General features: G+C 39.4%; 1 protein-coding gene and 1 long non-coding RNA gene across 3 annotated transcripts in view; one reads left to right on the forward strand and one right to left on the reverse strand.

Annotated features, from left to right (window-relative positions):
- mtmr4 (myotubularin related protein 4) overlaps window positions 1–1,588 on the reverse strand; it is a 39,880-nt gene extending 38,292 nt beyond the window's left edge. Inside the window, exon 1 of one of the 2 annotated variants that reach the window (XM_061740119.1) lies at window positions 1,414–1,588. In XM_061740119.1, coding sequence (XP_061596103.1) covers window positions 1,414–1,458 — 45 coding nt within the window. In that variant the 5' untranslated portion in view covers window positions 1,459–1,588. The remainder of the gene's footprint in view (window positions 1–1,413) is intronic. The other variant, XM_061740120.1, reaches the window with a different exon arrangement.
- Window positions 1,028–13,363, forward strand: LOC133459819 (uncharacterized). The gene is made up of 3 exons (XR_009784072.1): window positions 1,028–1,204; window positions 12,555–12,659; window positions 12,750–13,363. It is a non-coding gene; the product is annotated as an uncharacterized LOC133459819 (long non-coding RNA).
- Window positions 13,364–15,800: the final 2,437 nt, after the last annotated feature.

A 15,800-nucleotide genomic window follows, 5' to 3' on the forward strand; every position in this document is an offset into this window, starting at 1 on the left:
AAAATGTAAACTTTGTTTATAAATCATTTTCATTTTAAGCAATTGTGCTTAAAAATAATTGCTTTGGTTTTAATTGTTCATCAATGCGTGTGTTTCCCTTCAGTTGTTTTAAATTACTAAGATATGGACTCTTCCATCAGGAAAATTGAGATAAAATAAAATGACCTGAGGCCACATCACCTAGGGCCTAGGCCAAGTCAATACTTTACATTACTTTCACTTGCAGAGCTATTTTCACACAGAGGTTTTATTTTGTCTGGATATTATTTAGTTGATGGATAAAAGCTTTTTTTAAATGCTGATGACCAATAACTGGCCTACCGATTAATTGTTTAATGTCCAATATTGTCAATGTACAAAAAATAAAAAATAAATATGAATAGTAATTCAATAAAGTTAATTTCATCTTGGTTTATAATTAAACTTCACCGTTTCTTTTATCACAGACAAGGATTTAGGTTATTGTTGTCATATATAACAACCTTAAATCCATGTCTGAGATTAAAGAAACAGTGATGTTTAAATAGGAATAGTGATTTAAAACAAGACTAGGGGTGCCTGAGACTTTTCCACAGTACTGCAGTTTAGGTTTATATAGATTCCATATAGGTTATTTATATTTCATATCGAATGTTTTCAATGGGTATTACTACAAAAAAAATGTCAAACTTCACCTATGAAAGTGCAATATCATATTTGGGGGAGAAAAACAAAACAAAACAAAAAAAAAATAGTGTTTCCTGGTGAACAAGGACAATGTTTAAATGAGACTTGCTAAAAATGACTTGTTATATCCATTCCAACACTAAAAAGTGAGAGGTTAAAAATAAAGCATGACGTTATTTTGGTTCCAAGACGGTGATGTTGAAGCTACTGTCTGGATGTTAGGTGTCCACTCTTTCACTGCACCGTCCAGATTACATCCAAGAGAGGCACCTGTTTGTTCCCTCGTGTCCCACAAGCGGCCCAATTCTTCTTATCCACTGCAGTTAACACCATCCATCACTCTGATACCGCCGCAGCAGCACACAGTGTACTTTTTCTCAGCGGCACAAACATTTTCCGTGACCCGTTCCAGACGGGACCCCTTCTCTCCTCCCTGCCCATCACCACATCAGCAGGTCAAGGGCCTCCAAACAATGAAGGTGAAAAAAAAGACTACGGAGGTGGCTTTTCATTATTCTACGCTTGGGAAGATACTGAGGTAATTGGAGTTTCCTTTTTTTTACGTCAATGTGATTACTTAAAAACTGCAGTCCTCGCATACGCTATGTTGACTGAGCACCCCGACCCCACCCCCACCCACCCCACTTACTGGAAAACAGGCGCGGTAGGGGAGAAGATGGCTCTCATAGGCACCCATCACAAACAAACTAAAAGGATTACTACCATAAGTGAAGTCTGAGGACTTACGAAGCAGTTGAGCATGGAGCAGGAGACTCTTCCTGCGAGGCTCATGTCGAGGAAAGGCAGGACTGTGTCTGAATGACACGCAGCCTGTAGAGCAGCAGCACAACCAGAGCATGAGGAGCCGGCGTAACCATTCTTCCCCCAGCCTGTCCAGCCCTCGCCTGCTCCGAACCCCTCTGTCTGCCACCCCGCTCCCCTCCAGCACCTTTTGTACGTTTCCTCTTCTCAAAAGGTGTTATGGGACAACATGTCAGTCTCATTTAGGATCCCATCTCCGGCCCCCCACCCTCCCCACCCCACTGCTCCGGAGAGAGCAGAGAAAACAGCTCCCTGTTCCACAGCTGAGAAAAGCAGAATAGTCCATAAAAAGGAGCAGCAATCCAGGCAATCAGGCCAGTAAGAACTGGGGGGACATGGGAAATGACTGCAGATGCGGCTTCTCGAGTGTAGTGAGTGGATGGGGGGGGACCGGTAGAAGAGAAAGCAGGAGAGAAAGCAATAGAGGGAACTGCCTGATGCTAAGCTCCACCCTCTGCATGCGCATCTACCTCCCTTTCTAACATTCACATTGCTCACATTTCTCCTCATCTCCCTCTCCTCACGCTACTCCTCCCCCACTCCCTCCTCGTTCACTCTTCCCCGACAGATCCTCATGCTAACACGCTTCTCCCTCGGCAAGGAGGCAGCAGAGCCGGCAAACAATTGACGGTTCTGCTGCACGTGCACCATAAGACATCAGCTGCAGTACGCTGCAGCCGTCGCTCACACCTACAAGTACACGGTGTCTGTTAAACGTACAGAGCACAGAAAAAAAACATGAGCCAAATCCAACACTGAGGAATGAGAGACACCTCACGGTGAAAGGTATACCATTATTAAGACACTGCATTGGAGGTGGTGCAGCAGGCAACAACGTGGCAGAAGACAGAGGAGGGAGGGTTTCGGGAGAGAAGGAATCTATCTTGACGTTTCTGGTTACAAAGCTTTTTAAAGCCAAATTCTCCCAGTCTGCTGTGTTTTAGCATCTTCTAGGGACTAACCCAAAAAAATCCTGCTCAGCATCAGTTGATGCTCAACCTGATTGTGCTTATGATCAGGGAAGGTCACTGGATCTGTGTGCCATGTGCTATGTTCATACTGTAGCGGGGACGACACCCCCCTCCCCCTTCCTACTCCCTGGTGGAGTCGTGACAGGCACTCACCTACAGCTACATGTCCCCACATTATGCAACACACAAATAATGTAGTACACAGAACGCGGGCTGGATGCAGTAATACAGAACATATGATTCATTTCAATGGGAGCAAGGTTGTAATGTCATTCTGACCTGATGGAGCCACGCTTTCACAAGATGAATGTGTGGTTCTGGCATTTCCTGTCTCGTTTTTTTTTTCCTACAATCCAATCTTAGGTGCATTTAAGGCCTGATAATTTTATTCACAGTCAAAAGGATTTGCTTCAGTTGCTTTGCATGTCCTCTGTTATAAGTATACTGTCTGCAATATAACTTCTGTCCCTAGAAAGATGAGTGAATCGATATTGAAGCTGCTGATGAAGACGTGGTTAATTATCCCTGGGAGCTGGATAGGAGGTAACGTTACAACATTGTAACGTTACAACAGGGAAACTGCTCAACAAACTACATACAGTACATACATACATACATACAAACTACATACTATTATGCACAAATTGTCCAGAACAATTTTTAACTAAAAAGCACAGAAGTAACAGTCACATTTGTTCCTTTGTAATTCCAATCCAACTAGTGCTGCAGTCCAGAGGAATATTTTCATATGAAACGGTAAATCTCTGACTTTTAGGACCTAAGATTTCCATATTTTCTACAATATGTCCAGGAAAATAAAAATCTCAACGTATGGGATTTGTGGATACATCAGATTTCTGTTGCATTACCTTTGTAAACACAAGAGATGAGAGAGAAGAAACAAGAACAACAACAAAAAAGATGATGACAACAACATTCCTTAGTAACCTTCTAGGGCTGGGCGATATATCGAGATTTTAATATATATCGATATATTTTCAAACACGATATGGTACGAGACATCGATAGTTTATATCGATTTAAAAAAAAAAAAAAAAAAAAAAAAAAAATTATTAATGATTTTGATTTAGCTTATTTTGTGACAAATTGACTTGAATGTTTTATTTGAGATTTGCACAACTGTTTTGTTATTTGCACAACTGTCAACCTCAGTGGAAAAGTCTGCCTGTTACTGTCTACATTGTATTAATTGCACAGTGTATTTTAATTTAATTGTTATGCAGGAAAGGGATATTTGTTTTATTTTATTCAAGAAGCATTTTTATTTTATATATGCAGGCAGTTTATTTTTATTTCATTTGTTTTATACATTTTGATATTGTGCAGACCTCTGTTAATGAAGGTACCTGTGTGACATTTGGCACGAGGCTTTGTATTAAAACTGACTGTTTTTTTAAGGGTTTGCCTCAGAAAAAAATGAAGCTAACAGAGATGCTATGCTATAATGCTTTGGGGGAAACCCCAATTATGGCACAGAAAAAATATCGAGATATATATCGAGTATCGCCATTCAGCTAGAAAATATCGAGATATGACTTTTGGTCCATATCGCCCAGCCCTATAACCTTCATTTGTTTTTTATTGTAAATAAAAACTGAAACCATATTCAACTTCATTTGATTATGAGATGTTAAAGCAACGCCAAGGAGTTTAGAAAAAAAAAAAAGTTCAAACAGCTTCAATATCATTTGAAGGAATATTTGATTATTTTTGGGAAGTTCCTACAGTCTCCATTTCATACAATCAGCTAAAACACACACAAAAAACATAAACTTTGACTTCCATCCCAATAGTCTCTTGTGATAATTGCATATTGTGTGTCACACATCAACAACGCTGAAACAAGCTCACAGAGCTACAGTGGATATTACGGCGGAAGTTACCAAGAGAGTCAAGATAGTAACAACAGAAGAGAAAATGACAGTGACTGAGCAAGAGACTGAACAAGAGTAAAACTTAGAGACTGTTGTAAAGTAACTTAATCTCCACGCCAGGATGTGGAGCTTAAATTACTTAAATGGCTTGCAGGTGGCGCTACTGAGCTAAAAACTGCTACAGCTCCTTCATGTCACATGTCAACTTATTTTATTTATAATTGTTTAACAGTAAAAATTTGACCACCATGTCGTGGCTGTAGGCAGCTAAATTGATGCATAAATAGTTAAATTACCTATGATACACAACCAAGTGATCTTTATTGGTGCAGAGTTTGTTCTTTAGCTTGCTGATGTCATCTTTGACGATCGTCTGGGTATCATCAAATCAATGTTTAGCCTCAAAACAAGCTAGACTTAGAAGAATTGGACTCAAAAATACATTATTTTAAAACTACATTTGAGTCTGGTGTTTTTGTTTCCTCTTTTTTTCTGGAAAGTTTAATAATCACAGTTTATCAAAATCTGTTTTAAGTCTATAGGCTACTGCTAGAACATGCAACAATAGATTTTTTTTTGGTGCCGACATCCCTTGTAGCTGAGCCAAACACTACAAAAACATGACTTTTTGTAAGTCTATGGTGCTAAATATTAACTGAATAATACTCTATTCCACAAACATAATAACTGGCTTCAAAAAGTAAAATGTAAGAGCAACCTTAGCTTCTCCGTCAGCATGACTCAGCGCTTTTTCCATTGGCAAATCACCAATGATTAAAAATAGTTATGTCGCAGACCCCCTACATATAAGAGAGGCAAATAGCTTTAAACAACAGCTATAGTTCAACAATGAAAAATCAATGGATAAAAAGCTTGTTAAACTGGGTGGGAAGTTAGAAACATTGCGAGCTGCTCTGTGAGTGGATCCACAGTGGATAAATAAATAAATTCACCATCTCTGGTTGCCCAGCCCCGGCCTGATCCAGCGACAAAAGCCAGAACCAGATTTGGCCTCCTGTGTCTCAGGTTTTATTTTAGGAAAATAGGGCAGCAAACCACCAGCGCAGAGTGTCAGTCCACATGTTGACATAGAGATATGAACGTACGACATGAATAAGACATGAGGCTAGGTGTCTATGTGGAGCTGAGACACCGGAAATCTCTGTTTCTAAACTTTTCATTAAACTGAACTGAAGTAAGTTTAAGAAGAAACTAGAAGAATTTGAGGCAAGAGGCAGAAACAAACACACGTTTCCATTCTGCAACCTTGACCTTTAATAAAGAGAATCAAAATGACTCATCATGGTTGCCGATATCTCCCTTGATAAATCTGACAGGCCACTTAGAGGCCACAGCCCTCGTGCAGCTGATCCAGGTTCGACTGCCTGGGTGTGACTCTTTTATCTATCTCTTCCTTCCACGCTCTCTCGCTGCCCCAATTTCCTGTCGAGGCTACTTTCAATAAAGGCCACCAGAGCCACAAAATAATAAAGGAATTCAAAATAATTAATTATTAAAATGTCGCTTCTTCAATTCACTAACTGCACGTTCTTTTCTAATTGGCTGCCAGGCAGCGCAAAAGAAGTTCATATGAAACAAAAAGTCAAACCTGCATTGAACTAGTGACAAAGTAACCAACATGTGAACAAACTCCAACATGGGCGTGACGTCAAGATTTCATAAACCTTAGGGTCAAACGGAGATAGAAGCAAATGTTCATGTGGGTAGAGCTACAGTCAAATAATTAACCACAACCTTGAATAAACCCTCTGGCTTCAACTACAGCCCTACTGATGCTCAGCTGGTCAGAGTGTTAAAACAGCCCACACGTCCAGGTCACTTGAACCTTTCGGAACAAGGTAACGTCATATGAGGAGTAACTCTTAAGTCATTTTTGCATGATGCCAGTACATAAACATGGATCCAAAACCACCAAATACTCCTACAAGTTGCATTTCAGGGTAAAAGCATCTCCATTGTCCTCATTTCCATACTCGCATCATCCTGCTAATAGCAGTGCAACATGAGCAGACAAAAGTTACATTCTGTCTTGGGTCAGTAAGGGGAAAAAGGGCTGGGAAGCAATTAAGAGCTGCTTCACAAGACTGGATGAAACGGCTCATATTACCTGTACTACAAACTGCTGGTGCACATGCTACAAAAGTCCATATGAAAATGTAATTTACATCAAACCTACAGAGTGACAGAGACAACATTATTTGTGGCAATCAGGCAGCTGAAGCGGTATGGCACGCAACTTCCCCCGCACAAACATTACAGCGACCATGGCTGACTTCTAGTGATTTAAGTACAGTAGTATGGTGTGTTCAACACACCTGATCGTGGTTGTACATGCAGGGTGTATTTCTGACTACACCCATGAGCAGCACAATAAGCAAGGGGGCGGTCACTTAAATGATGGCTTGGGTATTGCATGAACTTAAACTTTAACACAGGGAGAGACTCCGAGCTCTGCATTCTCGTTTTACTTGCCTTGCCGGCTGCATTATTTGTTAATCAGCCACTGCCATCAATTAAGCCTGAAGCTTTGGAGAAAAAGACTGAGAACTGGGCGTCTGGCCATGCCGACATTGTAAGGACACAGCTGAGCAGAACCCTGAGACACACACTCTCCTGTTACACTTCCTATTTTCGTTTCACAAAGGCTGTGCCCAATAGCTTCAAAAGGAATTTGTCACTCATTTGGTCGGTGCTTGCTCCCTCTCCGTTAAAAACAAAGCTATTCTGGCTGACAAACGTTTCACATATGCTAACAAGATGGGCCTTTACGTACCCATGGCTCTCCCACGTTACTGAACCTCGTCGTGCCAAAAAAGTTATTAGGTTTGTTATAAACAGACTTTGAATACTGCATGAATGTAATACATAAATAAATAAATGGTGCAGTTTTAGAGCCTTAATATGAGAAACTCTTGAGTCAAACATTATACATGTTTCAGGTTAAACAATAAACTACTTTTGTTTCCAACTTGAAATCTGGGTAAATTGCATATTCAAAACAAGTAAAAATATATCTAATGTGTTTGATTTGACTGAATAACCAATACTACCCACTTCTGGAAAAAAATGGATCATTGATAAACCCCTTCAAGTATCTAACGTAGCAGATCTAAATCTTGAACAATAACAAAATTCTTCACCATTCTTTTTAGACTTATGATACTGATTTCTAAACATGTCGGGTTATATACAGAGTTTATCTAAGTGAGTGGGAGGTCAACTGAGTATAGATGCACTCAATGACAGAGTTGTTAAAGAGGCACGTGGCAGGGAGCCACATCAAAGATGCAACATCTGTTACCTGCTACACAGCACTTTCAGTGATGCAGAGGCATGTGGGAATGTTAACAGCAGTGCAACAAAGGTGCATCCTGCTGAGAAAAAAATACAACTGGCCTGGGAACTACAGCTACACTTTCATTACCTTCCACAAAACCCTGACTGGAGATTGGTTCTGGGTGTGTTCTGGTTGTGTTTTTTTTTCGTGAGGCTCTAGTAGGAGTAATTAATGTAGAAACAATTGCATGATCCCTCTGTGGCTCCCAAAGAAAGGAAAGTAGTAGTACCGCTAGACTCAAAGAATAAGCTGGAGGTAAAAGTGAAATAACAGCATCCAACATTACTGAATAAGAAATGTGTTCAGCTTTTAAACAATAATACTGATCAGTTTATAGTAGAAAACAGTATGCGTGCAAAAAATTCTGCATGGAAAAAAAAAAAAAAAGATAATAAAGATACATTTAACTGAACACGGGGCCTTAAACAGTGACATCTCAAGCAATGACTGAAGTCTGAAATGTGAACTATGTTTTTGTACAACACCTTTGTTTAAACTAACAACTACAATGTGCCATTTCCTGTGAAACAGCAAAGTCTTAACCTGCCATTTTAGTTTCAGGATGCTCACAGAAAGCAAACAGGAATCTTCAGCAGAAAATGCATCAGCATAATGTAATTTCTTGCACATTAGAGGAGTTCGCTCAGTATTAGCGTTTAGATTGATCTGATATCGGTATCGAGATCTGATAATGACATAATTCACTGTCCAGTTATCAGAGTGCCACACTGATATTTGTAATGTTTTATAGTATTAGTACTATGGATTTTGTTTTGAAAAATGTTTAAGTAGTTTAAGCAGTTTTTTTTTTAAGTTAAAAAAAAAAGAAAAAAAAAGGTGTTATTATATCCCTACTCACCATGCTGCCAGCCAGTGCTGTAGAGAGCGACTCAGGGCGCTCCTCCTCAGATCCCTCCTTCTCCTCCTGTCTACTGGGCTCGGTTGTGCCAAGAACAGATCCTGCCAACATGAAAACATGTTTAAAAAAACACTACCTTCAGACTTGCGTGTGGGCAGTGAAGTGTTTATGATTGCTTAAAGTGCTGAAGTCCAAAACTTCTTGGTTTAAAAGTAGACCACACATAATGAAAGCTGGGACTACACATAAAAGCTGTAGATTTAATTTTGCAGAATTGACGACGACACCAAAATCTTGATGGTTCCCCAGATATTGTCAGGCTTGATGGGTGATGGTTTGACTGGTGTACAAGAGCAAAAAAAAATGCTCACCATAAATAAAGTCAAGTCAGAGCATAAGCATTGCATACATGCTGTGCTGCACGCATGCTTGCAGGGACGTGCCCGCCGTGTACCCTGACACCACTACAGAGACACTGGAACAGACGAGCTGAGCTGACTGGAGATACTGATTTAAAGGAAATGCAAACTCAACATTCTTTGCTAATCGGCAGAGCAACAGCAGTCAGACAGACAGCAGAAGGAGGAGACCGTAGATGTGGAATAAAACTAGAAAAAATGTTGTTTTTGTTCTAAAACTACCAATAGGTACTAAAGTAAATGAATTAATTATGTAAAACAAAACATCTATCAAGTTTTGAAATGTCAAAGTGTATTGTCACTGTAATGATGATGTCTGCTGCAAAGTTTCAGGTGACCTCAATCTTCGTAGTATACTTGACTGTAGAAACAGAGTATCTGCAGCTGCTACCATGTTTGTATCTCTTGCACAGGAACAACACAACGGTGGATATCTGAACAGTGCTATACATTGCTACAATGATCACATGCTTTATAAAAGCTAAAACATTCAAGTTTGAAACAAAACTATTTACTGAAAGTCTTTGACAGAGCTGACTTCCTTCTTGTGCATTTTAAGCTCAAACGAGCAGAATTGCATGCAAGGTCCAAGTTTACAACAGAGAACATAAACATTCACAGGTAGTGAGACAAAACATAGACAAAGTGTTCACTTCCTTGGGTTAAGGACCAGAAGTACCAAAAAAATAACCTCTCGAAACATTAAACTATCAAAGTTTTCATTGTGTATTGCTGTTCTCTCACTTCCCCACACTTTTTTTGCCCAGAGACACACCCCCTTTTGCACACTGCTCAACAAACAGAAAAACGCTACTCTAAGCTAAAAAAAAACAACATTTTTGAAGTAATTGTGTCTTACCTGTACACAGTGCTGAATCAAACTTCTTACTTAACCTTCTGTCTAACCTTTGCAGTCGTTTTAAAAGCTCGTGCCTTGAAAAGTTGCGGTAGCACCCGTCTTCCAAACACACTGGTTGTAATCCAGTGCATGACATACCTCCCTCCCTCCCTCCTTTGCACCGTCACCGTTGCTCTCCTTCTCCCTCCCACTCTTGACTTGCTTTTCAAAGTGAAAGAAGCTATACTACAGGGCATAAGTCACAGCACACCCGTGACTTATTTGAACTTTTAGTTCTAACCACGTAGATGAGGTCAGACACAACAACCTATAAATGCAAAAAAGGTATAATATTACATTTGAAGCCATAAATAAAAAGGACTTCCTGCTGACAAAGAGTTGACTTAAATTAACTGAATAACTTTTTTACTGACAAAGTTAAAACACAAGTAGAGCAAAGAAATTATCAAATAAAGGATACCATAAAAATAAAGCTTGAGATAAGGCTGTGCAATTAGTGAATCATTCATAGCAATAGTAATATCAAAAGTAAAAGTAAAGTCACGGTTATTCTCGTGGTTCGGGCCAAAATGTTTGAGAGATTATTTGAGCAGCTTTAACATTATTATGTTTTTGATAAAAGTTTGATAAATGCAACATGTTTCAAAAGATTACAACTTTTCTTTCCCACAATCAAACAGTCCTACTTTGAAATAAAGATCAAAGGGTTAAATTAATTTTCATTTGCCTATTTCACGAAAAATACTGCAGTCTCAAAATTAAGCTGCTTCTTTTTTAATTTCTCAGTGATAAAACTGAATCTTTAAAAAAAAAAAGAAAATCTACAAAAAAAAAGCAACAAATTGCTCAGTCCCCAACAACAAAAACAAACCCATTTTTCAGAAGTTCAATTCTTCACTTCTCACTGCTCCAGCCATCAAAAGAGGACGTGGGAATTTGTTCGGGATTCTTGTCGTTTCTGTTCGCCGTGGCTAGAACTGATGCGGTAAACAAAGAGGATCTTGACCGCTGTGGGATGACGTCCAGCAGATGAACGTATAGTAGGATCAACGCGGATGATTCAGGTATTAACGACCTAACCGCTACAGTTGTATTGGCGTTCTGACCTGTACGCTGCTCTGCATTGAGTGAATCAATTATTATTGAAATAGTTTGCAAAGGTTTGGCACCTGGAAGCGAATCAGAGACAGAGTTTTGGAGGTGGGAGTGTTCTGAAGCTTTGATATTTGTCAGGTGCTGTATGTTTTCTGATCGTCATGTTGTAAACCTAGTAGTCACTAAATTCAAAGTTGGTTGCATCAAGTTGAAGCAGGTCTATCGGAGCTTGTGGTCTGAAAAAAAAAAATCTGATCCACGAACAAAACCTCATGCTGACTTACAGCACTTTTCGATCATCCGTTGTATCAAAAATTATTTAAGTATTTATTTCTGAAACATTAACTGGCAGGAAGTATCACACTTCGTAGCACAATAGGCTTTGTCCTCTCCTTAACGTTAGTGAACATACACTTTTGTCAACCATGTATTAAAAAGAAAAAATTCCTTCATCCTATACACCAAGACATGGGAAATGAGCAATTTGCAGAACTGATTGTATGGACATCTCTTTGTGGAAAACATGTACACTGTGCACAGTGTTGGGCCTTTAGTACATTCTTGAGAAAATAGACACTACCTGGGAACTTCCAGGTCACATGCTGCCACAGTTAAAGTAACCCGCTATCTTCTCTGGAAATCTGTGATTGTGCATGCAAAAGGGGCGTGTCCCTCTGGCTGAAATTGTAATGACAGATAAGTTACTGCTGCCTATCCAGTCTCGCATTAAATTACTGTCATATGACTTTGCAAAAAATGTCAGATTTAAGCAACATTATTTATAACCTGGGTTTCAACGTATGTGTGTTGGCGGATGTTAAAGTCGTCAGTCATTGAATCTTTCTGCATAATATATTTAAAGTAGCAGAAATATGAATAAAATTGAGCGCAAGACCTCACTGCTTATTCAAAACCAGCTGTCATGAAACTGGCGTTTTTGGAAACACTGCTTCAAAGTGCATCTCAGAAAGCCTTAATCACATAATTACGCCCACATAAAACTTTGTTGCATTTCACAACTTTTTGATTACAGAAGGTATACCTGCCATTTCTTGAAACGGTTGGAAACAATGCGTTACATGATAAACAAAAAGCAACGATTTTTCCAAATCTTTACAGTTGCAAAAACATTTTTGTCCAGGTCAAAAACAAGTGCACCTTATGAAAGAGTATTGTCAAAGGTTGGATAAATTATAATTAAAAAAAGATGAAGGCTCAGTCCTACAATGGCAAAGCAACTGATATGTTTGAAGAGAAATATTGACGTTACAAGTAATTCTTATCAATGTTTTTTTTTTTTCAACAATTTAATTATCATTTATTCATACTGAGGAAGTTGCATTGCAAAAAACAAGCTCTAGAGTAGTAGAGATTTTACCAAAACACATAAAGATGACGTATATAATACATTGCTCACAAAGTCTTATACGACAACATGAAAGCTTTTGTGCATTGTCCAATAGCAGCAGATCCCATTCTCCCCAGGTTTGATACCTGGGCATCAGTACCCCCCCATTCAAGCAGCTGATTGATTCCACACCTGAAGCACCCTCATTGTGCGCCGCTGTGCTTTGTGAATCACATGGAGGCATGTGCATCATCTGTTGCAGGTTTCACTATGTTCCATCCCGGGAGGTAGTAACAGAGTGAAAAGATTGCTGTGTGGATTGGCAATGTGGAAAGGCATAACAGAGGCACAAGAATGGGTCCACACTGTATGTATGTATGTATGTATGTATATATTCAGTGGTCAGAGAGTCCAGTAAGACTGGTCATATTCATTTATTAACCCTGTTGTCCTGCAGGAGCCTCCACCTGCTGAAACCTGGCTAGTGTTGCTCTCGCTGAGGCCTCCTCCATCAGCTGCGGTCACAGCAGCGATGAGGAAACTGGGGCCAACATTTGGAGCCATTTATTACCTTTGAAAGGATCCTGCAGTGGACATCCACGCCTCTCAGAAAGTCCCTTACTCAGAAAGTTGACAGGATTTTCTACTTGTTTCTGATTCATCACTGAGTTCTGTGTTTGGTCCACTTAAACATGCAGCTTGTAGATCACCTATTTCACTTTCAGTATGCGATCCCTTGGCAGGAAGTTGGCTGTTCAAAATAACATCTGACAAATCCAAATTCCAAACGGACATCAACTTGGCTTATATGATTAGAATTAACAACACACAAAAAAAACAAAAAAGAAAGAAATAAATCACATATGTTCATGGCATAAAGTTTGAGACTTCCTCTGATTACTGTATTACTGCTATTTACTGTACAGTGAGCGGAAGTAACAGAGTCAAATTCCCTGTCTTGGCCAATAAACCTGATTCTGATGAGTTTTGCTTGTATTTTTAAAAGGAAGGGTTATATTATTCAAACCCTGTAAATCCTAAACTTTTTCCACCAAATTGGATGCAATCACACACACACACACACACACACACACACACACACACACACACACACACACACACACACACACACACACACACACACACACACACACACACACACACACTAAAGCTAAAAGGCTGAGCCAATGTTCATTACATAACACCTTCTCTGTAGTAATTAATCCTTATTAAAAAAAAAAAAAAAAGAGAAAGATCACCTAAAATATATGCTTTCAATCCCTCAAGACTTTGATGCCAACTGATTTTTCTCTGGTAAATGGCCAATAATCTACTGTGCAAAGCAGATAAAAATAGCGGCAATGTGATTGCTTTTAAATATTTTGCAGATCCAGTTTCTCTTCCTCATCAGAGTGTATTTTTCCCCAGTTGAAGGGTTGCAGGTACTTTTCTCTGACCAAAACCGCCCAAATCTAGAAATGCCCCCTGAATAGCGCTCTGTTTGCCTGGTGACAACCCAACAGGTGCAGAACCAGCAGGGCTGATCCCCACCACAGCATGACCCCAGGCGGATCCTGTCTTTACAGATGACAAGTTGACAAAGCGAAAGTGCGCCTGAATGTTTGTGTGTGATATCTGCAACAGCTAGCCGCGTGTTAGCTCCCGGATAGCAACACTATCACCGGCTAGTGGGCAAAATTACCCCATTTGCTCAAAGGAAACCGACAAAACAGCTCAGGGATCACGAGTTCAACACAAACCCGACATATCAAGAACATGTCACGCACGACACATCGCTCAGAAGTTACTTCATTTAAAAAAATAAATCGAGTTACTCACTCAGAAAGAATCAGCTGACACAACGGTGACTCAGTAGACTACTCGACTTCCGCATTCTTTTGCAATGACACCAGCGCCAGCCAATGGCTGCGAAGATAGTCAACCGCTCTGGACCAATGGCGCTTCAGCTCTCCTACCGACCAATCAGAATCGACGGCGGTCCAGGCAGCGTATCGAACACGCCCACAGCAGGACCAATCAGACGCCACGGAAATCCAACGAAGAGCCAATAGAAAATCACAGCGCGGCACGACTACACACAAACTGTACGGTACGTGCGGACGCTCACATCTACCAGAGGGAAAGGACAGCCGGTTTAAACGTGCATGCATGCATGACATGCACACTTCTTTAAATGGCAATTGATTTAACGACTGATGGCACTCTTAACCTGTGAAAAGAAAAAAACAAACTCAAAAACAAATGTCAGAAAACTGATAAAATCATAAATAATTTGTCATTTAAAAAGATTACTTGACTTAAATATAATATTGTTCTGTAAACTGCATAGAAGACAATACAGAATAAGTAACTGCTATAATCTAAATCAGCCTTTGTCATGAAAGATGTTGACACTGTGGATTGTGTGCATGTGTCTGTACATGTGTTTTTATTGCAGCATATACATTTGCCTTGAATTTTATACTTTAAAAATGTTTTACTCAATCCTCAATCCTAATAATAATATTTATTAATTATTATTATTCATTTTGTGGGTGTTCTGCACCAGGGTAGACACTCTGTCTTTATTTGTAGGGTTATGTGATCCAAAATTATGTAACTTTAGTCATCCAGGTTATCGTAATACAAATAAGGTCAGCATGAAGGTACTTGACACATTTTATTATCCTTGAAAATGTTTCACTTCTCATCCTAAAAACATTTCTTTCAAATCTATCTGAATTTACTGGTTGGGACATTCAGGGTTAAAAGCCGTTATTAGGAGGTTTAGTCTTGTGAGTCGTTGAAGTCACATGCACAGTCATGAACGTTTTTCCAGTTAACTGTTAGTGTTTTGTACTGTGAACATTGTTTACCTGTTCAATTAGATGTTTTGGTCACATGAATTAGGTGTGAGCGGTTGTGAAACCACTGTAGTGTTGGATACCTGAAACCTGAGGCCACCTGGTCTGTTCAATGTTGTTGTTTTTTTCTATTTAACATGGATGGCTTCTTTTGCTCTTCTCCCAAACCATGATTCTTCTCTTTCCAGAATGTGGACATTACCGCCCTGCAAAATATCAACTATCGTTTTTCAAAGCATGAATCCGAATGGAAAGAAGTAAGACATGGGACTTATAACAGAACCACTAAATAGATACAGTGAAAAGCTTATCTGCAAGTATAATTCATAACTGCATCACATGCAACAGAAAGTTTGAGGTTGTTGGTTGCTGTTTGAAAGGTTTGAGTCACGTCTGGCAATGCTGCTCCCTCTGGTGGTGGACCAGAGAGGATCTCAGAAGAACTTGTGTGGAACTGGTCAAACACAACTTTCATACTTTCCATTAGAACTGTTGGCGTTTTTACTTTTGCAGAAGCAGTTCATTGGAAAAAAAAAATACATTTATTCATATCCTGATTGAATTATACTGCATTATACTATTATAATATTACTACATCACATGAGAGATATTTTCTGTGTTTCAGGGGCATCCTAATTTCAAAT

Source organism: Cololabis saira, chromosome 14 (assembly GCF_033807715.1).
Source record: "Cololabis saira isolate AMF1-May2022 chromosome 14, fColSai1.1, whole genome shotgun sequence".
Lineage (NCBI taxonomy): Eukaryota > Metazoa > Chordata > Actinopteri > Beloniformes > Belonidae > Cololabis > Cololabis saira.